Source organism: Palaemon carinicauda, chromosome 15, assembly GCF_036898095.1.
Source record: "Palaemon carinicauda isolate YSFRI2023 chromosome 15, ASM3689809v2, whole genome shotgun sequence".
Taxonomy (NCBI): domain Eukaryota; kingdom Metazoa; phylum Arthropoda; class Malacostraca; order Decapoda; family Palaemonidae; genus Palaemon; species Palaemon carinicauda.
Genome location: NC_090739.1, coordinates 77280187 through 77307648, shown reverse-complemented (window position 1 = coordinate 77307648; position 27462 = coordinate 77280187). Strand labels below are relative to the sequence as shown.

The 27462-nt window shown below is 44.4% G+C and overlaps 1 protein-coding gene across 2 annotated transcripts in view; it reads left to right on the top strand.

The window, feature by feature from the left end:
• The window catches only part of Ire1 (serine/threonine-protein kinase/endoribonuclease Ire1), a 388825-nt gene that overhangs the window by 276563 nt on the left and 84800 nt on the right, over window positions 1-27462 (top strand). For both annotated transcript variants that reach the window (XM_068388550.1, XM_068388551.1), the window contains exons 14-15: window positions 15877-16070; window positions 16200-16318. In XM_068388550.1, coding sequence (XP_068244651.1) covers window positions 15877-16070; window positions 16200-16318 — 313 coding nt within the window. The remainder of the gene's footprint in view (window positions 1-15876; window positions 16071-16199; window positions 16319-27462) is intronic.

Below are 27462 nucleotides of genomic sequence, written 5' to 3'. Positions count from 1 at the left end.
TGGTTTAAGTAAAGGAGGAAATGTTGCATCTACACCAAAGGGTGTAGATTTAAGGGTAGTCCACCACTTATGTTCCTGGGTTGTACCAGAAAGGGTTTCTTTTATGGCCAAATTTTATTCCTTTTCAGTTGAAGCATAAACTCGCTGAGCAAAAGCTCTAAGCTGAGTATGGTTATTCCAGGTCAAATCTGAGCTGTTACCCTTCCAAACAGGATAGGCCTCCTGCTTCTCCAAATAAGCATGTCTTCAATCATCATTGAACCATGGTTTGTCCTTCATTCGGTACCTTTGCACACAAGAAGGGATACGCCTATCAATTATGTTGACTAGATTCTCATTCAAAGGGACAACAGGACCAACACTACTATACAATTGTGACCAATTCAAGCCCAATAGATCATGCAAAATTTCATTCCAGTCTGCTTGAGATTTCATATAAATTTTACGTCAGGGACAGGCTGCTCAGTCCTCACTGCTAATTAAATCAAGGCATTATCAGATGTCTCAACTAGAGAATCAATCTTACTTGTTATAATGCCAGACGAGTCAGTGTATATTAGGTTCAAGCAGTTACCAGACCTGTGAGTAGCTTCACTTATGATTTGCTCACAGCCTGATTCAGAAGTAGGATCTAAAGCTCTTAAGCCATGGCGATCGGTAGGAAAAACAGAATTTAACCACTCCCTATGGTGAGTATTGAAATCACCAACAAAGACAAAAGATGCCTTTCTATCATCTTCTTGTATCCTAGCCGTAATGGTAAAAAGACAATCAAAGATAAAATCATCCATGTCTGGATTCTGGTAGATCGAACACAAATAGAAGTTGTTATGCCTGCCACAAACTTTTGTTACCTGAATCTCATGACATATGGGTTTTATGACTGGCCAGACAGTTCTACATCGGATCCCTCTCTTTGATTACGGCTCATTTATTCTTTGTTCATACATACACCAAATAGTTTGGCCTATTCATAACATATTCTCCTCTTTCTTCATACACCTGACAACACTGAGATCACCAAACAATTTTCCTATGCTCAAGGGGTTAACTACTGCACTGCAATTGTTCAGGGACTACTTTCCTCTTGATAAGGATATAAGAGATGATTTAGCTATAGTAAGCAGCTCTTCTAGGAGAAGGACACTCCAAAATCAAACCATTGTTTTCAAGTCTTGGGTAGTGCCATAGCTTCTGTACCATGGTCTTTCACTGTCATGGGGTAAAGGTCAATTGCTTTAGGGTACACTCAGGCACAATATTTTATCATATTTCCCCTTTTTTAAACTTTTATAGTTTGTATATGAAAGATCTATTTTAATGTTGTTACATTTCTTGAAATATTTTACATTAATTATTCATTACTTCTCCTGATGTTTATTTATTGCCCTGTGTCCTTTCCTTACTTGGCTATTTTTCCCTGTTGGAGACCTTTGACTTATAACATCTTGCTTTTCCAGCCAGGGTTGTAGCTGAGTAAGTGATAATAATATGGTTAGAGTAAAGTTCTTCATTCCATTTGTTTAACAGTTTGGGGGCAAGAATGTAACTTAAACCATAGATGTTCTGATTGTAAGAATTTACTAGACTTGCTTTTGGAAGAATATATCAGGCTATTGTCTAAATGAGTTTCTTGAAAGGAATAAATATAAGAGGAAAGTAGATTAGAGTTCATTGAAGAATCCAGGGAAGACTACGTTAGTGAGTTTAGTTAGAGATTGAGATGTTGCTGTCCAGGCCAGTACCGTACTCCAGGAAGTTTGTGGTGGTGTTCTTAATTTGTAGTTTTCTTTTTGTTTCTTCACAAATACAAAGTGTTGTTCTTTACATAAGAGAATGATTTAGTATTGAGCTGGTTTAGCCATGAAAACTTTTTTGCAAGGTGTCAACAACCCTCCGCTAGTTAGCGATGATAGAGGGGTGATATACCAACCACCCCGGTCACGCACTGCCCAGACTACCCTCACTTTTGATTTGGCAACGGTTGAGTGTAAACTTTCTTGTCTCCCTCTCCTGGAATGCCTACTGAAATTCATTGACCATGTTAACTTTACTATTTTTCATTTCCTTTTTCAGGATTGCTAGTTCTTGAGAAACTGCAAGCTTGCTGGTTTGACCCGGCATATCGGACCACTTTGCTATGCATGCAGACGAAACACAGGCTTTGCTTTGCATGCAGACGACACGCAGGCTTCTCATTGCATAAAGTGTCAGGAGTGGCCATCCTTCCAGTTGGAGGGGTACAATAGATGTGGGAAGTAGTAGTCTAAAAGGGATTCTTTGCCTTCTGGGTCATCCTCGAAGTCAAAGAAATCCTGACTTTGTTCTCTGGAGGCTTGTACTTTTCCACATGCCTCTTCCCAGTGAGCCTACCCCAGGGGCTAATAGGAAAAGAGAGATGGCCACTTAACCACCGGACCACCTTTTAGTCAGGAAGACCCTGTCGCTTCCCCTAACAAAGCGGCGGTGGCTTCCCCTCGAAGGGAGTCTAGCTCTTTTCACGCATCAATTGTGGCCTTCCATTAGGCTGTTGGATTCCCTCACTAAGGAACAGATTTTGGAGGTATTGACACTAGGGGCACAGCTGCCTCCACAGGGGTTGGCCTAGTCCTTTCCCCCCGTCGATCCATTGGAGTGAAGTCCCTTCCAGTCGGTCTCGTGTCTCTACTGAAGGCATCCGCTACAAGTCTTCTCGAAACTGAGGACCTGCAGTTTTGTTCTTTTCAGAGTTCAGCCTAACATGCGTGAGTGTAAATGCTGAGTCCGCATGGAACGCTGGGCACTCTTAGAGTTCACTCAGCCTGAGGTTTCTTGTGAACCTTACCCTCATGCTGGTAGAAGAACGCAAAAGATTAGCGTTGCAGTATGTGGAAGAACGGAAAAGATCAGAAGATTTAGCGCAGATTCTATCAGAAGAAAAGGGTAGAATTGATTTTATGGCAGAAGGGCTAGAAGAGGAAAGTAAAAAATCATTACAAATGGAAGCCGAACTTGAAAAGCAGCTAGTTGATTTTGATACTGAACGGCAGCAAATGAGAGCACAGCTAACGAAAAAAGAACAAAGAATTAATGAATTAGAAGCCTTACTGGAGAAGTTGCAACGTGATGTGGACCATTATAAGAAGCAACTGCAGGAGGCTCACAACGTAGCCATGTTTCAACAAAGATTGTCAGTTTCTCCTCCACGTATTGGTATTGCTACTCGACCTGCTCCACCACAATTACCAGCTAAACCGGCAGCTCTTACTCAACCTCAACCTAGAATGCCTGATAGGCAATGGCTAGGAGAAGGAAAACTCCAAAATCAAACCAAACAAGACCCCAACGGCAGAGCTTCCCAGCGCCGGCGGAAGAGAGCAATGCCTGTCGGGCAGGCAACAAGACGGGCCTTGACATAACAAGAACCCGGTAGCCCGATGCAACCAACATTGGAGAAGCCGCCTGTCTCATATGTCTTGAGCCGCGGTGAAAACGATGTGGGCCAAGTGTGTGTGCGTGGCCGTTGCAAAGCGATGACCACCCAATACAATATACCCAGCTACTGGCATTCTGACGTTTCCTCCACCCTTCTTCATCTCTTTCTCACCATCATCATCATCATCACCACCACCACCAAGTCCTGAGGCGACAGCACCGTGGGTGAAGGGGGCAGGCCTGGATAGCTGGAAGCCCTTAGCCCACGACTGCACTCAGGCGGTGAGTTTAAGATTCAGTCGCTCTCTGGTGACGGTGCCGTGACACCAGAGTTCGGCAGCTGGACCCGTGACTGGGCTGGCCTATTGAGGACACCGCAGCCCACCCCACATGGGGAGGCCCCTAGAAAAGGTGGGGTAAACATCGGACACGGCAAACCCGTCTGGTCAGCTCACCGCGGCTGGCGGACATCCCAATAATGCGGTCGAAACAACAAGAAAAAAATATTAACCTTAGGTGCGTGGAACATCTGCACCCTCCAAGACGTGACGAACACCAACCGCCCGGAACGACGTACAGCCCTCGTCTGCAAGGAGCTAGCCCGCTTCAATGTTGATGTGGCGGCTCTTAGCGAGACCAGACTACCTGAAGAGGGCAACATCAGGGAAGCTGGAACAGGCTACACCATTTTCTGGAAAGGCAAGGCCCTAGAGGAGCCTCGCATCCACGGTGTCGGCTTCGCCATCCGTTCCCAGCTATTGCAGCAGCACAACCTCGCTCCCAAGGACATCAGCGAGCGCCTGATGACTGTCCGCATCCCCATCACGCGGGACAGACACCTCACCCTGATCTCTGTCTACGCCCCAACTATGACCTCAACCGATGATGACAAAGCTGCCTTCTACACCCAGCTCGACCGCACCATCCAGGCAGTGCCCGCCAATGACAAGCTCGTTGTGCTTGGCGACTTTAATGCCCGAGTAGGCAAAGACCATCGCCTGTGGGAGGGAATCATCGGCCGCCATGGCATTGGAAATTGCAACGCCAATGGCCAACTCCTACTGGGTCTGTGTGCAGAACACCAACTTGTGGTAACCAACACCATCTTCCAGTTACCAAAGCGACAAAAGACCACATGGAGACACCCACGGTCTAAACACTGGCACACCCTGGACTACGTCCTGACCAGAGCCAGAGACCGAGGAGACGTCCGCATCACCCGATCCATGCCCGGAGTGGACGACTGCTGGACGGACCACAGACTCCTCATCTCCCGACTCTCCGTGACGACCCTTCGACCACCCAGAAGGGCACCTGACAGCGTACCACACCAACGCTTTGATTGTAGTAAGCTCCGCAACCCACAGGTGGCACAGAACTACAAGGAGGCCTGCGAACAACACCTCGCAGACCCCGTGGGTCAGGCCACTGTTGAGCACCACTGGACCACCCTCAGAAACGCCATGGCCCATGCCGCAGAGGAAACACTAGGCTACACCTCCAAGAAACGGCAGGATTGGTTTGATGAGAATGATGCTACCATCTCTCTTCTCATTGAAACCAAACGACAAGCACGCCTGACTTTGGAAAACCAACCAACAGCAGCTAACAAATGAGCTCTCAAGGTGGCTGAAGCTGGTTGCCAAAGAGGGATCCGTGAAGCCCAGAACACCTGGTGGCAAAGAAAAGCTGCAGAAATACAGAGTTTCGCTGACCAACGTGACCTGCGCAGCTTCTATGCAGCAACAAAGGAAGTATTCGGTCCCACACGGTCATCAGTGGGCAGCCTAAAGGACCCGGATGGGGCCACGACCATCACCGACAGCGAGGGCATCCTGGCCAGGTGGAGGTCTCACTTTGAGAACCTCCTCAATGACCAAGCAGACACCCCAGACGATCTCCTGCGAATGACCCCGCAGCATCCCGTCCGTCACTGGATGGCACTACCACCCTCCATCCATGACTTCAACAAGGCCCTGCAGCGCATGAAGCCCGGCAAAGCCCCAGGGCCAGACAACATCCCGTTGGAGCTCCTCACTCACGGTGGCCCCGGTTTGAGGAACCGTTTGATGCTCCTTATACTGAAACTATGGGAGACCAAGACCCCCCCCCCACAGTGACTTCCGCGATGCAAACATCATTACCATTTTCAAGAAGGGAGACAGGGAGAACTGTAACAACTACCGGGGAATATCACTACTAAGCATCGCGAGTAAGATTTTCGCTCGGATTCTCCTTGACCACCACCTTATTCTCGCAGGAGACGTCCTGCCAGAGTCCCAGTGCGGCTTTTGACCTTCCCGCAGGACCATAGACATGATCTTCTGTGCGCGACAACTACAAGAGAAGAGCCTCGAACAACAACAGCCCATAATGTTCATCTTCTGGGATTTGAAAAAGGCCTTCGACAAAGTACCTCGACCTGCCATGTGGGCTGTCCTCAAAAGATATGGCTGCCCACCCGATTTTGTCAAGCTGGTGCGTGCCATCCATGACGGAATGGTTGGGAGAGTCCGCCACCAGAACTCTCTTTCAGACCCATTCCCCATCAACGGTGGCCTGAAGCAGGGCTGTGTTCTGGCCCCAACATGTTTCTCGCTATACACCGCAGCAATGCTCAACGAGATTCCCCCTGACACACCCTCAGTCGACCTACGTTTCCGCATGAATGGAGGCGCTTTCAACCTCGCTAGACTCCGCGCCAGAACCAAGACCACCTTGTGTGCAGTGCGAGAACTGCAGTATGCTGACGACAATGCCACCCCAGGTCAGACGGCAGAGGACCTGCAGTCGTTAGCTGATGCATACAACTCTGCCTACAAACGTTTTGGGATGCAAGTCAACACAGACAAAACCAAGACCCTCGTTCAACATCCACCAGGACTGATGCTCCCAAACTTCAATACCACAGTGAATGACCAACCGTTAGAACAGGTGGACCAGTTCTCCTACCTAGGGAGCATCCTAACATCAGCTCCCACAAGCAAAAAGGACGTGGAGAACAGGATCAGGGCAGCCCACTCCGCCTTTGGCCGACTCAACTGCCGCGTATTTAACAACCACGCACTGACAATGACCACCAAAATAATGGTGTTCAGGGCAGTAGTCCTCTCCACGCTCCTGTATGCATGTGAAACATGGACGCTATATAGAAACGATCTTAAAAACCTAGAACACTTCCAACAAATGAAACTGAGGCAGATCTTGAAAATCCCCTGGGAGAGCCACACCACCAACATTGAAGTCTTAGAACGTGCCTCGCTGACCAGCGTGGAGGCCACCATCATCCACCACCGCCTCCGCTGGATAGGACACGTGCATAGGATGGATCCATCTAGGCTCCCAAAGAAAATATTCTACGGAGAACTGACCCAGGGCACCAGACCACGAGGAGCCCTGAAAATGCGCTATAAAGATCAACTAAAGCGCACCCTGGCTCTAACTGACATCGATCCTTCCTCATGGGAAGAAACAGCCAGGGACAGGAAAACCTGGAGGAGTACAGTACACCATGGCACCGTGGACTTCGAGAAGAGGAGGAGACAAAATGAGGAGGCTAGGAGGAGAAGAAGGAGAGAGCGATTAGAACAGCCCCACCCACCACCTACCCTCCCTTGTGAACACTGTCCGCGACTCTTCCACCACAGACAAGGACTTAACAGCCACATCAGACATAAGCACCCACCCCATAGATAGGAGGCTGATGGCTAACGACAGAACCCAATACTCGGACACGAGTGGGCGCCGACGACGACCCTTATGAGCTTGCTGGCCCTTCAAGGTCTTGCAGTGGATGCTCTCACCAGGCCGAGGGTCTTCCTCACTCAAGTAGTCCGCCCCTCGAGTAATTTCTAAGCGAATGCGTGACTCATCACTGTCTCGTTATGCATGCAGAAACACGCATACTAGAAATGTGCGTTAATCTACCTCCTCCAACTCCTCTTTGTCCTCCTCAGATTCTGAATCTTCTTTTAAAGATCAAAGAAATCCAGGAAGCCCAGCCATGGTTGTAAAGAGAGGGCTCCTTTCAACACTACATCTTTTTCTCTGGGAGTGGGAGAGGGGAAGCTGGACAGCATCTTTGTAGTACGTCCCTGCATCATGGTCCCCCGTGGCCGGTACACACGGTTGGAGTTGTGACCTTGTACCATGGCTTCCGAGGGCTGTGGTTTGTGTCTCCCCAGCTACCCTTGTAGTAGGCTGGGCCAAAATCGTACTCCCCTGTATAATTCATATTCCCCAGTTGATAGACGAGATTCAGCACCCTTCATCGCTTTTTCTTCCAGGACAACGGTCTGTTGCTCCTCCTATTCCAGTAAGAATCCGTTCAAACCGTTTTAGAGAATGGTACCACTAGAGGTGGAAGAATGAAAGTTTGGGGTGGGTGGATCTTATTCCCAAGCAACTGGGCATGAGGCTTTGGCTCTCTGCGGAGAAAGGAGTACGTGTTACTCCAGCTGTCTCTGCTATGATCTGACCCAGGGATTCTTCTCATTTTGACGCTGTCCTTCCCAGCGTATCATCGGCCCCAGATTACGTTCTGGGTTCTGTGATTGGCGCCCAGAGTTTGGCTCTCCCTAAGACACCGGACCATGGCCCATTGCCTATGGAAGCAGACAACCCCAAGTCAGAGTATTCGTTTGTGAAAGCCCTTGCTTTAATCCATGAGTGCAATGGATTGTGGGAGGCAACCTTGGCACTGCCTTCAGGGAGAACCTCAGTCTTTGATTGGGACTTTGGAGCTCCTCAAGGCTAGAGGCATCCATTGGGCTGCCTTGGTTGGATCTTGTTGATATGTCTCTGGATGGAGTTGATGATCAGATCTGTGGATCTTAGATCTTTAATCCAGTCAGTCAAACGAGATCCTACTCTGAAGGCTGTGAATGTTCTATATGCGGCTTTCATGCTTCAGTAGAAACCTACTGGTTTGTGCAAGGTACATGCTTCTGTCTTTGATTTCAGCATGGAGTTGTCTGCCATGGCCTCCCTCCATGATGTTTCCTTGCTCGACCAGCATTCAAAAGAAATAACGTACTTCGCAAAAGAGATGGGCTAGCAACTCTGGAGTCTTGTGCTCTCAGGTGAAATGGCAGTGACCTTCCGTGCTTACAAGTCAGCTAACCAGTGGGCTAACTGTGTTTTAAGATAATGTATGCGTGGGTCTCCTATTTCTCAAAAGTTATCCCAGAGGGACCTTTGTCACTTAGGAACTTCTCGGTGAGCGGTGTAACATTTCTCCTTCCAATGAGTGGTGTGCAGGCATTGTTAGAGTCGTGGAGAACTGCTTTGCAGGACTCCATGATCCAGCATGCTGTCTCCTTCAAAGGTTGCGACCTTTTGAAGGGAACAGTGGCCAATCCCTCGGGTTTGACCAAGCCTGAATGATCAGGATCAAGGAGGGGTCCAATGCCTGCTTCTAGACCTCATCCCGCAAAGACCCTGTGCATGCACAGCCTCTTGAAGATCCCAAATCTGGCTAATTCAAGAAGAGTTGCAGTGAGAAGGGGAGGGAGAGAGAAAAGCTGATGCCGGTATTCCCTCTCTCCCACTGCCGAGAGTTCATGACCGTCGGCCAACCCCCATATCTCACTAACTGATAAAGCCCTGGCCTTCTGGAATGAGTTGGAGGGGATCTTGGAGAAGACCATACCAAGAGTTATTTGAGACGAGTTTCCAAGCTTCTACGGTTGGCTTTTCCTGGTGGATAACGCAACTGGGTTTGGAGAGCAGTCATCGACCTTTCTCCTCTGAACAAGTTTATTCAACAAACAAAGTTCAGGATGGAAACAGTGCTGTCATCCATCGGAGAAGGAGACTTCCCGTTTTCAGTGGACCTAAAGGACATGTACTTTCAAGTACCTGTGTATCAGTCTTCTTGAATGTGCCACCATTCCTCCTCCTACGGTAGGTGCTCCCCAGGTATTCTCTTGGGTCAGGCAATTGCTACAGGATAGAGATCAGATTCTTGCATTTTGTCACTGTCTGGAGATTGTGATAAACTGGTAGAAGTTTAATCTCATTCCCAAGGAGAGGTTGAAGTACTTGGGCATTCTGTTAGATACGGCAGCAATAAGAGTCTTTCCATCAGCCAATCACATCGGCAAGCTCAAGGAAGTTGTACGACTGCTCCTGTTCAAGACAGAAGTCCCTGCTTGGTGCTGGCAGCAACTTCTCTGTCACCTTTCCTCGCGGGGAGAGGCTCATTCTTTACGAGCACTTCTATCATAGATCGCTTCTGTGGTGTCTGAAAGATCACTAGTCAGCAGACAGGGATCTCCCATTCCTTCCTGTTACAGTGGGACAGGTAGCTTGGGCTGATCTTACTTGATGGTTGGACAAGGAAAACCTCACCATGGAATTCCCACTATACTCTTCACTTCTGAACAAGTAACTTTTCTCAAATGTGTCGTATGAGGGGTTGGGTGGAAACCCAGGTGACCTGGTGGTGTTGGGTGTCTAGTCTTGAGAAGAAATGCATCTGCATATCAACATCTTCAAAATGCAAGCAGCCTTCCTAGTTCTGCTAACATTCCAAGTATATTTGCAGAGGCACTTGGTAGTGTTCATGAGCGACAACGCTACTGTTGTAGCCTCCGAAAATAAGCAGGAAGGCACAATATCATATCCTCTCTTTGAGCTGATGAAGTGGATGCACATATGGGTGATATTCCACGCTGTAGAGTTGTTAGCAAGGTACATTTCAGGCAAGAAGATTGTTCTAGCTGACGCACTCAGTCACCAGGAGAAGGTTGTAGAATTGCATTGCTCCCTTCATTCTTGCATAGCGGAGAGGCTTCTTGCCACATTGGGTTTCGCAGTGTTTACTCTGTTTGTCACATGGCAAAACAGGAAGCTCCGTGTGTCTTGCTCCCCTGTTCCAGACCTATAGACTGTGTTCAAAGATGCCTTCCAACACCCATGGGATCACCTGGACGCATATGCCCTTTCTTCTTTCAGTCTGTCCCAGGTGTTAATCAACAGAGTATTGTTTATGCCGGGACTGAGGATGACTCTGGTAGCTCCCATATACCCCCATGCCGGGTGGTATCCCAACCTGCTAGCTCTTCTGGTCGAGGCCCCCAGAGAACTACCCCAGTGGTCCACTCGCCTCTGTCAGCTGCACCTTCAGAGGTATCACCAATCTGTGAAATCCTTTGGTCTTCACAGGTAAAGGCTATCCAGCATTTGGTATCACAGAACGTATACTTCTCCAGTTGGGGCATCTCTAGCGGCTATCATGGATTTCCCTGTCTTTCATCGCCACTATATAAATGTGTTTGTGGTAGCTCAAGTCCAACTGATTACTGCCCAATTTCCATAACTCCCATATTATTTAAAGTTTTTGAACAGTTTTGAAGGTTTGCTGAAGGTAATCATCTGTTCCCCGTTTGAAATTTGGTTTTCGTAAAGGCCTTGGAACATGTGATGCCCTTCATACAATCTCCAATGCTGTACAGAAATCCCTTGATTGTGGTCAGAAAGTTTGAATGATTGACCTTGAATTTAGTGCTGCCTTTAACCGTTTTAATCACGAGGCCCTTGTTTTCAAACTCAAACAGTTGTGAGTGGGTGGGTCATTTCTTGGCATCAATATTGAATTTTTAAGTGATAGATCGCAAAGGGTTGTTGTTGATGGGCACCATATTGAGTATAGGAATGTGATATCTGGTGTTCCACAAAGTAGTGTTCTTGGCCCATTACTTTTTATACTATATACACATGATGTGTGGTTTGGTCTAGAAAACAAGCTTGTTGCATATGCAGACGATGCTACTTTCTTTGCATTAATTCCATCTCCTGAATGTAAATGTGGGGATGCTGAATCCCTTAATAGAGATCTAGCTAAAAGTAGTGCATGGTGCAGATTATGGGGTATGAAGTTGAATCCTAACAAATTTCAAAGTATGATTGTAAGTAGGTCAAGGACAGTGGCTCAACATCTGGATCTCAGCATTGATAAGGTTTCTTTAACTTTGTATGACTTAAAATTTTAGGTGTGATTCTTGACAGAAAATTTTCTTTTGAGTAACACATTAGGTCTGTGTCTAATTCATTTGCACAACAAGTACGCTTATTGAAAAAGTCTTTTAAGATTTTCGGTGATCATTCTATTATGAAGAAGTGTTTTAATTCTTTCATTCTACCTTGTTTTGAGTATTGTTCTCCTGTCTGGTCTTCAGCTGGTGATTCTCAACATCCGGATCTCAGCATTAATAATGTTTCTTTAACTTTGTATGACTTTTAAAATTCTAGGTGTGATTCTTGACAGAAAATTTACTTTTGAGAAACACATTAGGTCTTTGTCTTCTTCAATTTCACAAAAAATTGGCTTATTGAAAAAGTCTTTCAAGATTTTTGGTGATCATTCTATTATGAAGAAGTGTTTTAATTCTTTCATTCTACCTTGTTTTGAGCGTTGTTCTACTGTCTGGTCTTCAGCTGCTGATTCTCATCTTAATTTCTTGGACAGAAACTTACAGCCTATTAAATTTCTTATTCCTGATCCAGATATTAATCTTTGGTACCGTAGTTCAATTAGTACATTATGCATGTTGCATAAGATTTTTCATAATTCTGACCCTCCTCTACATTCAGATCTTACTGAACAGTTCTATCCTGTTCACAATACTAGGCATGCAGTTAATTCTAATAGTCAGGCTTTCCCCATCATGAGGCACAATAGAATACAGTATTCTAGAAGTTTTATTCCAGCTGTGACCAAGTTGTGGAATGATCCTCCTAATAGGGTAGTTGAATCAGTAGAACTTCAAAAGTTCAAACTTGCAGCAATTTTTTTTTTATGTTGAACAGACTGACATAAGTCTTTTTATAGCTTATATATGACATCTCTGTTTTGATGTTACTATTTTTATAATCATTTATTGTTAATTTTTCCTCATCATTTATTTATTTCCTTATTTCCTTTCCTCACAGGGCTATTTTTTCCTGTTGGAGCCCCTGGGCTAATAGCATCTTGCTTTTCCAAGTAGGTTTGTAGCTTGGTTAGTAATAATAATAATAAGTCCTGGCTGTCAAAGGCAACTGCTCAACATTGAGTGGGGTATTTCGACTGAAGAGTATAGACCTTTCCTCATCATTGAATTTTCCCTGCTCATGAGGAGCTTCAGGCAGTCTTTCCCATCTTGTGATCTCAGGCCCTCGTAGTGGGATGTAACCTTAATTCTCAAGACTCTTATGTGTATCCCATATGAGTCTTTGAGAATGTCGTTGGACTTAGATGTTATTCTGAAGACTTTTTTTTTCTAGCCTTAGCATCGGCAAAGAGAGCAGGCAAGCTGCACGGTCTCTCTTAATTAGCCATTGCATGCTTAGAGATGAAAAGCGGTCCCCTTTAGTTTTTTATTAGGGTTTTTTTTTTGCCAAAACTCAAAATCTGTTATTGTACGATCTCAGGTTCAAGACCTGCATCCCCTCTCTACGTGAATCATCGGGTGGTGATTAAATGGAGATTCTTTTGTGTTCCCTGATGGCTCTGCAGTACTATCTGAAGAAGACCTGACACCTCAGGCCTGAGTTTCGGCAGCTCATCCTTAGCACTTTAAAGATTGAGAAACATGCAAAAGCACACGATCTCTTTCTGGCTTCGTGAAATGGTTCATAAAGTGTATGCCTCGACTGCTGCGAGGGTTGAGGTACCATTTAGGACCAGAGTTCACGAAATTAAGGGTATAGGGCTCACCCTCACCCTAGCCTTAAAGAAGAATCTTGCAGTCGGCAAAGTGTTGAAGGCTATGGTCTGGTAATGCCCTACCACCATCATGGACTTTTATCTACTTAAGTATACCCATATATTTCTGTGCACTTTTGTGTTTGGTCTTATGGCGACTGCTCAGGTACTTGTGAAACCAGCCCAACTCCAACATGGGAGAGAAAACATCTTGTTTAAAGGCCGCTCATAAATGGTAGAGGCAAGGGACAGTCACATTGGCCTAGCAAGCAGGACAGTGCCCTAGAGACTGACCACATATACATATTACCGGTGCCCAAGCCCCCTCTCCACCCAAGCTAGACAGAGGGAGGGTCAAGCAATGGCTGCTTATGACTCAGCAGGTAGACCTGATGTTGAGGTTGTAGACACTAAAGGAACTAACGAGTTTGAGCGGGACTCGAACTCAAGTCTGGCGATACCAGGCATGGATATTACTAATAGATCTAAGTCTAAAATGAGTGGTAGAATGACGAGCACTTAATTTTTCCGTCCCTCTCATAGGAAAGAAGTGGTCAAAGCATTACTTCCTGGATCAAACTTAATGCTGTTAGGTTACACTTATGACATCCATTCTTCAGAATCTCCCCATCCTCCCTAAGCGAGGGGGAGGACTGTGAAATTTATACCAATATACATTGATCATTAAATGCTAGGTTTATTATTTAGGACTGATATCCCTTTCAGGGATCTCCAGGCAAGAGGAATGTGCTACCAGACACACTCAGTCACCAGGAGAAGGTTCTAGAATTGCAGTGCTCCCTCCCTTCATCGTTGCATAGCGAGAGGCTCCTTGCCCTGTTAGATTTCCCTGTGTTCAATCTGTTTGCCACACGGCAAACTCGTTAGTTTATTTAGTGGCTGTAACCTCACCATCCTTGTGAGCTAAAGATGTGGGGTTTGTGGGAAGCTTTTAGGTCTACCTGCTAAGTCATCAGTAACCATTTCCTGCTCGCCCCCCTTGGTTCTATCTTGGGTGGAGACCACTTTGCGCTGATCATCCCTAAAATAGAGAGATAGGAGGTCATTTAAGTCGTCTTCAGTCCCATACTGGACCAATCAGACTGACACCTTGAGGGTAGAAAAAGACTTGACCAGTTTCGGTTGTAGAGGGACTTCCGACCCATCAATCAGTGATTCTCATTTAAAAGACAAAAGGTTTATGCACATGTAAGAAGCAATAACAAATTTGAAAAGTGGTTTATATTTTTCGTAGCTATTCCCAAGTCCTTTGGAGTTAAACTTTCCACCTCAATCACCCCTCTCACTCCTGAGTCAAAGATCAAAATTGAAGACCTTCCAACAGGCTGTGGGGCAGGGCTACTCGCCTATGTTCACCACCTATTGTTAACTACCTCTTTAACAAATTCCATGGCTGTTCCAGCTCTGCTGAAGACATGTAGTCATGTTCCCTATTTTTATATCAGTAGAAAAAATATAAATTACATACTTTGTTTTTAGTTTATAATGAAATTCATGTCTATAATCATCTGAGGTTTATCTAATTTCACCCATGCCACCCCTTTGATTATTGAGGTCAAGATGTTTTTAATTCAATTCGACCTCATATACTGGAGGCTGTACCATGTTTTTTGACATACATTGCCCTATGATTGGTAATAGTATAATACTGGTGAGGTAATTGGGAATGAGGGAAATAGGAAATTCAATATTTTATGATAGAGGTCAATGCAAGTGAACTTTGAGGAAGCTAGATGAACATCAGGTGAGTATAGAAATAAATTTTATGATTAAAATTCCATCTTTTAAACTCAATTACAAAGTGATCATTATTATTGCACATTCTGAACTGGTTTTGATAAGAATTCTTATATTTTTTGTGTGTTGATGTGTTTTTCGCCAATCAGAGACCCTGGTGCCATATGTCTGAGAGTGTGTTTTTCTTGTTCATCCTTCTGCAAGATAGTTTTCATCAAAGACCCAATCTGTGTGGGGAAAAGATATAAGCGTTTGTTCAGTCTAGTTTATTTCTTAGTGAAATCATGGAATATATGATTCGCATGGCAATCCCCTCTTCCATCATCACTCATGTACTTGTTTGCTTTTGACATGAATGTACTTAACATATGTATAATGAGTTTCATAGATCTTTTCACATTAATGTTTGTTTATTATAGGGTATGTATAATTCATTTTAGTGTTCTGACAAATAAGATTTTGTCAAACTATTTTATTTATTAGTAGGTTCCTCTCTTTCTTATCCTTATATTTGTACTTAGTTTGTTTTCAAGTGATGGAACTCTTTAATCTTTTGACATCATGTATCCCACAAGTGAGGTTTCTGGGGCCAGTAATTCTTTCCTTAGCTTTTATTTTATCCTTTTATTCAATTACCAAGTTATGTATAAATCAGGAAAGAGCAAAATAATTATACTGTTTAGTATTTTTTTTATATCATAAAATATTTCAAAAAATTTTATAATCTAAAATAAGAATTTTTTTTTTTTAAGGAAACTGTAAATTGTAGTTGAATTACTTGAAAATTTACCATATGATGCGCAATAAATGAATAGTAAAATGTTCTCAAGTTGAGTTACAAAATCTGCATCATGATTTTCTTTATTGTGTGATAACACACTATTTTACTTCACTCATCAGTTATTCATATATATTTTTTTCATATGTGTTATGTTTTATTATTTATGTCAACTACTGTATGTTAATTTTGCTGAATGTATTCATCTGTTGTTAATGATTTTATCCTTTTTTATTAGTTCATCGAGACATAAAGCCACATAATGTGCTGCTTTCAACTCCAAACTCTAGAGGAGAAGTTAGAGCTATGATTTCTGACTTTGGATTGTGTAAACGTTTAGAAACTGGTCGGATGTCATTTTCAAAACGTTCTGGAATCACAGGAACAGAAGGCTGGATTGCTCCAGAGATGATGTTGAACACATCTCGACCGGTATGTTTTTTTATGATCGGATTTCATCATTGACTAAATTTTGCTAATAGATACATTATGAATTTCTTTCATATTAGTAAGAAATTAATTTTATTTTAGTGTGTTATAGATATATTTTTCTATTTGCAGACTTGTAAGGTTGACATTTTTTCACTTGGCTGTGTCTACTATTATGTTTTGACTAGAGGAAAGCATCCGTTTGGCTCAGTCTTGGACCGACAATCTAATATTATATCCGGAAGATATGTGTAAGGATATCCTTCATTTTTTAATAGTACTGCATACAGTAGTAATAAAAGAATTAACATGAAGTACTATATCAAAACGATTTACACAGCTTTCTGTAATTATGCATTTTGCATCTTTTAGATGGTAATTTTAGTTACAGAATCACTATTTTTTACCATGCTTTCATATCACTTTTGGAATAATAGATATAAAAAGGTGAAATGGAAAAATGAAACTAACTTAAAATGTAATAAAAGGAAAAACTATTTCCTTACAGACCCTCATCTGAAAACTGCAACTGCTTTACCTACCTTCTCACTTTATATCTTCCTTTGTGCTGTTGAACTTCTTGTAACTTTTACTTTATAGTGCAATGTTGGGTTTTTCCCATTTGTACTTGATTGCTGAAGACCCCCACAGACTAGCGCTGGGCTATGTAGCCCAAATTCTTAAATCCACTCCAAACAACCAAGGTCCTGTATCCTTAAAGGGAGATAACCTCCTGAGAGGGAATGAGAGGCACATATTTTCCGTGCTCCAATTATATATACTGTAGTTTTGTTGTTTTTTCCGTACCTGGAATACAAACCAACGCTATTTATAGGGTATATTACAAGCTCCACTTTGTTTTTGGCTCGGATGGAGAAGGGTTGTTACAGTTCTTCCTTCTCTTCATTTTGGACTGCCATTAATCTGTTTTTGCTTTTTTTTTCAGTGTGTGTGTGCTGAGTTTCTCCCACAGCCATGCGTACCAGTGCCGGATTGGAGGGCCGCACCTGCGACAAGTTCATGTCCGCTGTGAAAACAGATCCCAACAGCCTTTGTGCCGTCTGCAGAGGTCATCGCTGCGACGAAGACATCAAGTATGATGCGTGCTGGTAGTGGTCTGCCTCCCAGTGGAAAAGGTTTGGGCATAGGCGAAAGAAGAAGTCTAAGCAAGACTCTCTTCTTTCGAAGGCTGCTTCGAAACAGAAGAAACCTAAGGCTTCTTCCTTCACCTCCCGGCCTTCCTCCGAAGCTCCTACTTGGACAGCTTCCTCCGGGTGGCCGACGAGTAGTAGCTTGGGCTATTTAATACCTGGTCAACCTCGGTCCTCGAGAGACGGTGCTGCCTCCCTTAATGAGGCAGCCCCAGCTCTCCCCCCGAGTGAGGCATTATCTCTTTCTCCTTTATTGCAGATGTGGCCTTTGTTGGGTTTGCACGGTTCTTCATCCAAGGAGGTGTTGCTGCGGTTCTTGCACCGGGCCGCAGATCTTCAGCAGGCGTCAGCTTCAGACGCCGACCCCTTGACCTTATTCAACAAGTTGATGTCGGAGTACTCTTCTGCTGCCCCGCCAGTGGTTCCTGTGGCTGCGTCCTCAGCAGTATCTTCCACTGCTGCCGAGGTTTGCGGTCCTTCCGCTGACGAACATCCTTCGGGGGAAGAGCGAAGTCCGAGGCACGTCTCTCCTGGGAAAGTTCCCCTTTCCAGCTCAGGGGCACTCATAGAGACTCCTCTTCGGAGGTTTGCTGACGGTCAGTTTGCTGATCCTATGTTCGTCGTTCAACGCTGTGTCGGTGGCTGAAGACCTCACTGTCCGTCCTCCTATCTGCCTTCAGGGTGTTTCTGCTCCCTCGGCGAAGAGACGCCTCTTCACTTCATCGCCTCTGCAGTCTTCCTCTTCGTAGAAACCTGCCCAGCCGGGCTCTTTGGGTTCCTGACCTTTGCTTCCATCATCGACCTCTCCTCTATGTACTTCGGTTGGTTCATCGCCTGCAAGGGAGCGTTCATGATCTCTTCCTGAGTATGTATCTTCTCACGAGAGTCACATTTCTCCGCCAGAGCTTCCAGCAGCAGTTCATCGGCAGCATTCTCCATCTCATCAGGCATCTGCTCGACGTCCACCTGCTCGCCAGGTCACCATCGACCTACAATGAGAAAGTTGCTCACTGTTTCGTGAGCTTGTAAATCGCTTAGCCATCTGGTACTGCTGACGGCACGTGAACCGAATGCTCGTTCAACTTCTAGTAAATCGCCTGCTACACATAAACCGCTTGCAGCTCAACAATCGCCTGCTGTTCCAGCTGTTTGGAAATAGCCTGCCCAGCAGCATCAGGAACATCGATCTCCTTCCTTACAGGGTTCTCTTCAGCGTTCACACACATCACTTAAGCCTTCACCCTCTCGTGTATCGCCCACTCGACTGCTCAAAAAGCTGTAGCGTTTCCAGACCATACGAACGCCCACAGGTGCGAGAATCGCTTCATTGCGATTCGTCAACCCGTGTCATAATTCCTGCCCAGGGTTGTATGAATCTCCTAGTTGTGAGTCGTCGACCCACCGCCCATACTCTCGTTTATCGGTAGCTATCGATCCCGTGATTTTGCAGCATTTCGTGTCAACGCTTGGACGTTCTCCTATTTGACAACCATCGCTTGATCACCAGGCTTCACGCCAGCGATCGGAGACTCCTCGGTGTTCCTCAACGTGTCAGCGCCCTTCACTCGTCCAACATAAGACCGTGAAGGTGAGCGTTCATCCTCAACTAAGCAAGGATCGTCAGCTACAGCCACCGAAAGCGGTGGTTATAGCCACAAAGTAAGGTAAGGTTGTTAGAGGTAGTAGGTTGGCCAAGGCTCCAACCACCCGTTTAGATACTACTGCTTGAGAATTATTGGGTCCTTTGACTGGCCAGATAATACTATATTGGATGCCTCTTTCGGGTTACGTCTCATTTTCTCTTTGCCGACACGTACACAGAATAGCCTGGCCTATTCTTTACACATTCTCCTCTTTCCTCATGCACTTGACAAAATGGAAATTACCAAACAATTCTTCTTCTCTCAAGAGGGTAACTACTGCACTGTAATAGTTAAGTGGCTACTTTCCTCTTGGTAAGGGTAGAAAGACTATGGTAAGCAGCTCTTCTAGGAGAAGTACACTCCAAATCAAACCATTGTTCTCTAGTCTTGGGTAGTGTCATAGCCTCTGTACCATGGTCTTGCACTGCCTTAGGTTAGAGATCTATTGCTTGAGGGTACACTCGAGCTCACTATTCTATCTTGTTTCTCTTCCTCTCGTTATTTTGAAGTTTTTATCCTCTTGTTATTTTCAAGTTTTTATAGTTTATATATGAAAGATTAATTTTAATGTTATTATTGTTCTTACACTTCTCTTGCAGTTTTTCCTTATTTCTTTCCCTCACTGGGCTATTTTCCCTGTTGGAGCGCTTGGGCTTATAGCATCCCACTTTTCCAACTAGGGTTGTAGCTCAGCAAGTCATGATAATTCACCATTGCTTCATTCCCCTCCCACCAAATGCTTAACAGCGTGACTACCGGGGAAGGAGGAAGAGGGCAAGTTTCAGGGGTTTAATATCCCAAGACTTCCAGCACTTAGGAAGGAACAATCGTCTTCAGTGCCTAAGTCTTCGTCGTTAGGAATGAAGACTTCTCCTACGGACCTCTCGACCTCGATCCCTTCTTGGGAGTTATTGGATAGTGCTTCCATGAGCAAGCAACTGTGGTTCAGCGCCTTGTTCAGGGCTGTGACCCAGGCCTGCGCCCCTTTGCTCCTTGCGTGACCTGCAGAAGCCCCTGGGGTTTCTCTGGGTACGCCCAACCCAGGACGTCAGACAACGACGGCTTCTCCCCTGAAGAGGAAGAGAGGAGTTCCTGACTAACTTCCATCATCAATGGTCAAGGTGACTCCAGTCAGGGCTCCAAGATCAGAAGTTTCCCTGGTAAACCCAGCATCGGCTCTACCTACCGATGCCTCACCCACCGACCTTAGAGGCTCTCAGAGGGAAGATTTAATTTCGGACTCTCCCCTTCCGTCACCAACAGAAATACCCCACGAATGGAACTCCGTGGATCCTATAGAAGGTCCCAGTTCTTTTCCAGCCAAGAGGGTTGTTACATCGAGACCTTCGGTCATGGAAACCCTGTTTTCCCCGAAAAGTGAATCTAAGGTTCCAAGACAGTACCAAAGTCCTTGTCAAGGATTTAGAGACCCACAGAGAGGGTCAGGAGCCGAGTCAGCCTTCCTTTTGACGACCGCGACCCAACCTTGGGCGAGAACTTGGCGGTGGATGATGATAATACCACTACCAGCCCAGCTTCAGACGGAGAGCAGACGGTATCAGAACATTCCTTTTGGCAGGTTTTAACCATCACGAGGGTCCTCAACGGGTTACCAGACCCAGAGACGGCCCCTCAAGAAGGCAAAGACATAGTCCTAGACCGTCTCTTAGGCACCCAGAAGCCTCCCCAGTCCAGTCTGCTCTGCCCTGGTCATGGGGGTTGAAGGGTGCTCGGCGTAAGATCGCCTCACAGCTTTCCGATTACTTTGCGTCTTGCCGCTCAAACTTATCCAGCAAACTCCTTCCACCTTTGGGTGTCAACCAGAGGAGGTATTATGAGATTGTACCAACCGTGTGTCACACGATCGTACATAGTTCATTTTGTGTATATATTATGCTGTATCTTCGCTCTTCCCTCGCACTAAAAAGAGCCTGAATAAACATGTCTTTTTCTCACTGGTAACGGTGTCGATTTTGAACATGAAATTTCTTGTTGCCTTGAGCTTTTGTATATAAAGGAGAGTGTTCTATAATAAATTCACTCAGTTGCTTTCATCCTGTCTTTGAGTCACAACCTTCTCTCGGCCCATCACAAGATCCTGGACGAGCCTTGCTTGACTGTGTCTCTCCATCATTCACTCGAAGAACTGACCAAGGGAGTCTCTAGAGAGGCTCTCTTTGTGACAGGTCACGTTTTCGGCATCGGTGATCGTGAACTAAAAGAAGGATGTGAAGTATGCCATGCAAGGGACTTCATTGCTGGAACTTTGTTTGGGATCTGTGGGAATCCTTATACGAACCGAAGATATTTTTAAGGAAAGTATCAGGAAGCCTATGGAGACCTTAATTCTCTCTGACACCTGCACTATTGAGTTTCTGGCTCACCAGGTAGTGAACCATCTTGAAGTGAAGGGATGCAGTGGCTGAGAGATTCCACCAGCAGGTCCTAAATGCTGAGATTGCTAGGCTCAGGAACTCCTCCATGGAGTGTTCCTTCCTCCTCGAGCCTAAGGATGTCGAGCAGGCTGCGGAGAGGTGGAGGAAGTCTTAACACGGACTCCCTCTTTCATAGGTCCCTAACATCACGGCCCTACAGACCTCCAACCCCTCCAAAGACCAGCCAACCGAAACCTTCATCAAGTAAAACGGCAGCAAACATAAAGGTGTCTAAAAAGCCCTCTCCTGTCAAGGACTGGAAAGGCACCAAGTCCAACCTTGGGGGAAAACACGAGAGAGGTGGCGGAAGAAGCCGCAAGCGCTAGAATAGGCGTTCCCCCATCTTGTCCACCAAGGGGAGGATGCTGGACCAGGTGGATGCAGCTCGGGGCTGAACTTTGGACGTTGTCTGTGATTTGTTCAGGGTATCGCAGCCTGTTCATCTCATCTCTCCTTCCACTGACCAAGAATCCAGTGCTTGTGAACTCCTTTGCAATGGGATCAGCTAAGGGGCAGGTCTTTTGAGCTCAAGTCCAGACTATGTTAGAGAAGGGTGCTCTCCAGGAGGTCCTCGATGGGTCTCCAGGCTTCTTCAGTCGACTCTTTCCTGTGAAAAAGGCGTCGGGAGGCTGGAGACCAGTCATTTACCTCTCGGCGTTGAACAAATTTGTGGAACAGACTTCGTTTATCATGGAGACGGCAGATATGGTCAGACTAGGGATAAACCCACAGGAATTTATGTATAAACTGAATCTAAAGGATGCATACTTCCAGATCCAACCCCATCTGTCTTCAAGGAAGTATCTAAGATTCAACATCGACAGCAAAATATACCAGTTCAAGGTGCTGTGCTTTGGTCTTTCCACAGCACCTCAGGTTTTCACAAGTGTTGGCCTTAGTGTCACCCTGGGCATACAGGCTCTTCATTCATCTCCTTCATTACCTGGACGATTAGCTGATCCTATCATACTCGGTGGCAACCCTTCTTCAGCACCGAAGCAAACTTCTGAGGCTTTGCCAAGATCTGGGGATTATGGTAAACCTCTAGAAGTCATCCCTGCTTCCTACTCAATGATTGGTATACTTGGGCATGATATTAGACACCAAATTATACGAAGCCTTCCCATCAGACGGCAGGATAGCGAGGTTGAGGAAGGTCTCAAGACATTTTCTCAGACGAGAAGAACTCCCATCCCAGAAGTGGCTATGTATATTAGGCCTTTGATTCCCTGTACACTCTGATCCCCATGGGACCAGAGGAAAGGATGGCTTGGATGGTGGTTGGCAGACGAGAATCTGCTGTAGGGTGTCAATCTTCTCGTCCTTTCTCCTGATTTGATGTTTTTGGACGCATCAAAAGAAGGGAGGGCCCCTCGTGCTGCACCACACGGCCTCAGACCTTTGGTCAGAGTCCGAAAAGTACCTTCACATAAATCTCCTAGAGATGAAGGCTGTATATCTGGTCCTTCAATAGTTTCCCCAGTTCCTGGCAGGTCACTAGATGGTGGTCATGAGTGACAACACCACTGTAGTGGCTTACATAAAAAAACAAGGAGGTACTTTTTTTGTAGCCCCTATCCCATGTAGCAGTAGAGATACTGAGATGAGCGGAAGTCCACACGGTCTCGCTATCAACTTGCTTCATTCCCGGCAAGAGGAATATGCTTGCCAACAATCTGAGCAGAGCATCGCAGATTGTGGGTTCAGAATGGTCTTTGGATCATCTAGTAGCCAACAAAGTCCTGACTTTGTGGGGTTCTCTGATTATGGATCTGTTTGCAATGGCCCAGAAAATCAGGCTCCTGTTGTACTGTTCCCCATTCCCAGACCCCAAGGCTCTCTGGCAAGATGCATTCCAACAACAGTGGTACAACATCGATGTTTACGCAGTCCCACCATTTTGTCTGATCAGAAGAGTACTCAACAAGACCAGAACATCGGGCAATCTTTCGATGACCCTCCTAGCTCCGGTATGGCATCAAGCAGAGTGGTTGCCGGACCATCTGCTACTCCTGACGGAGCTGCCAAGAGAACTTCCTCCATGACACAATCTACTCAGACAACCACACTCCAACATCTACCATAAGGCAGTAGCTTCGTTATGTCTTCATGCCTGGAGACTATCCAGCATCTCTTCACTCAGAGAGGATTTTTGCAACAATTTGCGCAAAGGATGTCTGGATATCTGCGAGATTCATCAGCTTCAGTCTACCGGGTGGAATGGAACGTCTTCTGCGGTAGGTGTCATGGAAGGGGTCTCTATCCACTCGATGCCACTATTCCAGCCATAGCAGAGTTCTTCGTATATTTGCGGAAAGAAATGTGGCTTTCGGTTTCAGCAGTTAAAGGCTATCAGTCAGCGTTGAGTCTCGCCTTTAAACTGAAAGGAATGGACATTTCCTCATCGCTAGAACTTTCCCTCCTCATACGAAGTTTTGAATTTACCTGTCCTCAATCGAAAGTGAGACCTCCCCCATGGAACGTGGTTCGTATTCTTCGGTCACTAATGAACCCCCGTATGAACCATTATGCCAGGCAACAGATTGCCACCTAACTTGGAAGATGGTGTTCCTACTCACCTTGGTCTTGGCCAAATGAGTTAGTGAACTACACGGTCTCTTGTATGACGTCGCCTATTTAAGGGGATGGGGAGAGGTAAGCTTCAGCTTCGTTGCTGAGTTTGTTGCAGAAACTCAGAATCTGGGGGTTTTGGATCCTAGATTTCACTAATTCCAGATAACGAGTCTCCGCTCTGTAACTGACGACCCAGATCATCTGTTACTATGCCCAATAAGGTGTTTGAGGCACTACCTCAGGAGAACAGCAGCAGCTCAGCCCAGAGGGCTCTCACTTTCGTTAGCACAGGCAGAAAAAAGAGGAGGATCAAGAAAAACACAATCCCCGCATGGATTCGCAGAGTCATTGACCTTGCTCTGAATCCCGATCCTTCTCCATCACGTCGTTCCAGAGCCCACGATGTTAGGGGCGTAGCTATGTCCCTGACCTTCAAAAAGAACTACTCTGTGACGCAGGTATTGCAAGGCGGCATCTGGAAACGACAAACTACCTTCACCGCCCACTACCTGCAAGACGTGACACACGGGAACCTCATTACATTCACTATCGGTCTTGTGGTAGTTGCACAGCAGCTAGTTTAGTACTTCAAGTTCCTTATTTGACAAGTAGCAGAAGGTTTAGGGCATTGGTTACCCAGGTCTTAGTCGGAATGATTGAAACAGAATATCTGGATCTTTTCCTTTCTTCATCCTCCCCTTCCTTGGGGAAATCAGTATCCCGAGTCCTCTGCACAAGCTGACCTCAAACTTCTGCAGGTAAACCATTGCTCCCTTGTGGAACCTAGTATTTTCCCAATATTGTTGCATCCCCATACCCTGGCGAGATAATATCGGGAATGTCTCGGTCTCCTCGGTTATTTCCTATAAGACTCGGAATAACTTTTACATCTACAGTCACATTGCTAGTATTTCATCACACAGCTTGCATAGGCCGCAGACCATGCATAGCAGGTTTAGCGAGGTGTTAGGGTCTCCTTATTTGTGCACAATAGGGAGCACCCAGTGTAAGGCTAAAAAGCCAGATTGGCAGGGATATCCTCCCTCCTAATGGGTGAGTCACTCCTATCAATAGCTTTGGATTGTATTCCATTTACATAACAAATGACAACTTTGGAAGTACTGTACTATAATTTGTATTTTTCCTAACAATACAAACCTTAGCTATTTATACATAATTGCCCGCCAACCCTGTCCCCCCATCAAAGTCCTACCTCCAAGCAAAGTGAGGCTCAATCACAGGTGTGTGATTGAGGGGTGTAGCTAGCTACCCCCTACCTCATGCTAACTAGCGAGATGGGTAGTTAACCCTCGCTAAATTCTAATGACTCTTCCTTTCAGCTTCGCCGAAAGTAATACCCCTATAAATTGCTAATGTTTGTATTGCTAGGGAAAATACAAATTACTTCCAATTTGTCATATTTATTGTACACATTTATACAAGTTCATCCTATTTTGCAAATTTCATTCTATCGTGCTTCAATTATATAGTATTGAATTTTTATGTATTTAAAGTGCACAGTTATATAAGTTCATCCTAAAGTGCAAATTCCTTTTTATCTGTTGTGTACATGCCTGTCTATCGTAACTTGTTGCCTAGTGATTCTTTTGTGTCCATATAGTATTCGTGCTTTTCTGCTTTTCTAGTGGAACAGGGTTTTTGAGCTTAGCCATTGAAAAAATGAAAGGATTGTTGTTTGTTCCTACATTATTATTATTGTTCTATCTAGTTTCTCTTCCTCTTGTTTTGTTGGAGATTTTATTGTTTATATATGAAATATTTATTTTAATGTTGTTACTATTCTTAAAATATTTTATTTTTCCTTGTCTCCTTCCCTCATTGGACTATTTTCCCCGTTGGGCCCCCTGGGTTTATAGCATCCTGCTTTTCCAACAAGGGTTGTAGCTTAGCATTTAATAAGGATGATGATATTATTATTATTATTATTATTTTTATTATTGTTATTACTACTTGCTAAGCTACAACCCTAGTTGGAAAAGCACGATGCTATAAGCCCAGGGGATCCAGTAGGGAAAATAGCCCAGTGAGGAAAGGAAACAAGAAAAAATAAAATGTTTAAGAAGAGTAATAACAGAATAAATATCTCTTATAAGCTATAAAAACGTTAACAAAACAAGAAGAAGAGAAACAAGACAGAACAGGGTGACTGAGTGTATCCTCAAACAAGAGAACTCCAACCCAAGACAGTGGAAGACCATGGTGCAGAGTCTATGGCACTACCCAAGACTAGAGAACAATGGTTTGATTTTGGAGTGTCCTTTTCTTAGAAGAGCTGCTTACCGTACATAAAGTCTCTACCCTTAACAAGAGGAAAGTGGCCACTGAACAATTACTGTGCAGTAACCTCTTAGGTGAAGAAGAATTGTTTGGCAATCTCAGTGTTATCAGATGTAAGAGGATAAAGAAGAAAAGTAAAGAATAGGCCAGACTAATCGCTGTGTGTGTCAGTAGGAAAATGGAAAATGAACCGTAACCAGAGAGAAGGATTCAATGTGGTACTGTCTGGCCAGTTAAATGACCCCATAACTCTCTAGCGGTAGTATCTCAATGGGTGGCTGGTACCTGCCCAACCTACTACCTGCATATAAACTTTTCATCATATATATATATATATATATAATATATATATATATATATATATATATAATATATATATATATATATATATATGTATATATATATATATATGTATATATATATATATATATATATATTATATATATATGCAGTAGGGTCCCGAATTATGCGAGAATTTGGTCGATCAATGACCTCGTATAAATGGAAAATCGCATATTTCAAAACACAACTAGCAGAAATAATTCCATTGGGGCCGTGGTAACCAGCAGCTTGCCTATTCAAACGTGTTTACTACCCATTTCCAATACTTTCTATGTACTATACTATATTTTTTTATAATGTCATATTGTTCTTGCAAATAAATCAAACATTTAATATACAGTACTTAAAATTTCTAATAACTTGAAAAAAGGTTAAAATTACAACCCAGATGGGTGTAAACACCGTATATTTCCCATTATAACACAACCCAAAATACAGACAAATTTCAATGTTTGTCATATCTATTGTATAAGACAACTTGTGAATAGCAAAACCATCACTCTATAGACTAGCTTTTGTTGAATCATTGAAAATCCAGAATTATCAAAATAAAGGCAATTTTATATCATGTGTTTCCTAAACACGCCAAAAAGCACAATAAAAAACAACAACCAATGTTTTGTTAACGTTTATCTCTGATCATAACGAAGAAACAGACGCATTTACACATCTGTGTATAGGTTAGTTTTTGCATAGACAGCAATCTTACCAAGTATTGATTATATGTTGATTTTGTTGTTACCAATGTTCTACTTAATTTTTCTTAGAACTTCCAAATAAATGAAATGAATGCCATTTATATAATGCTTTTCTTTATGATGCCGCCCGAAATGGAAATCTTCCTTTTGTTTACTATACGCTCCATCTTTGATCATAATAAACAAACGAAGGCATTAAACACGCATGATCAAAGTGATAAATAATGATATTAAAAGGTTTTAGTAAATATGTT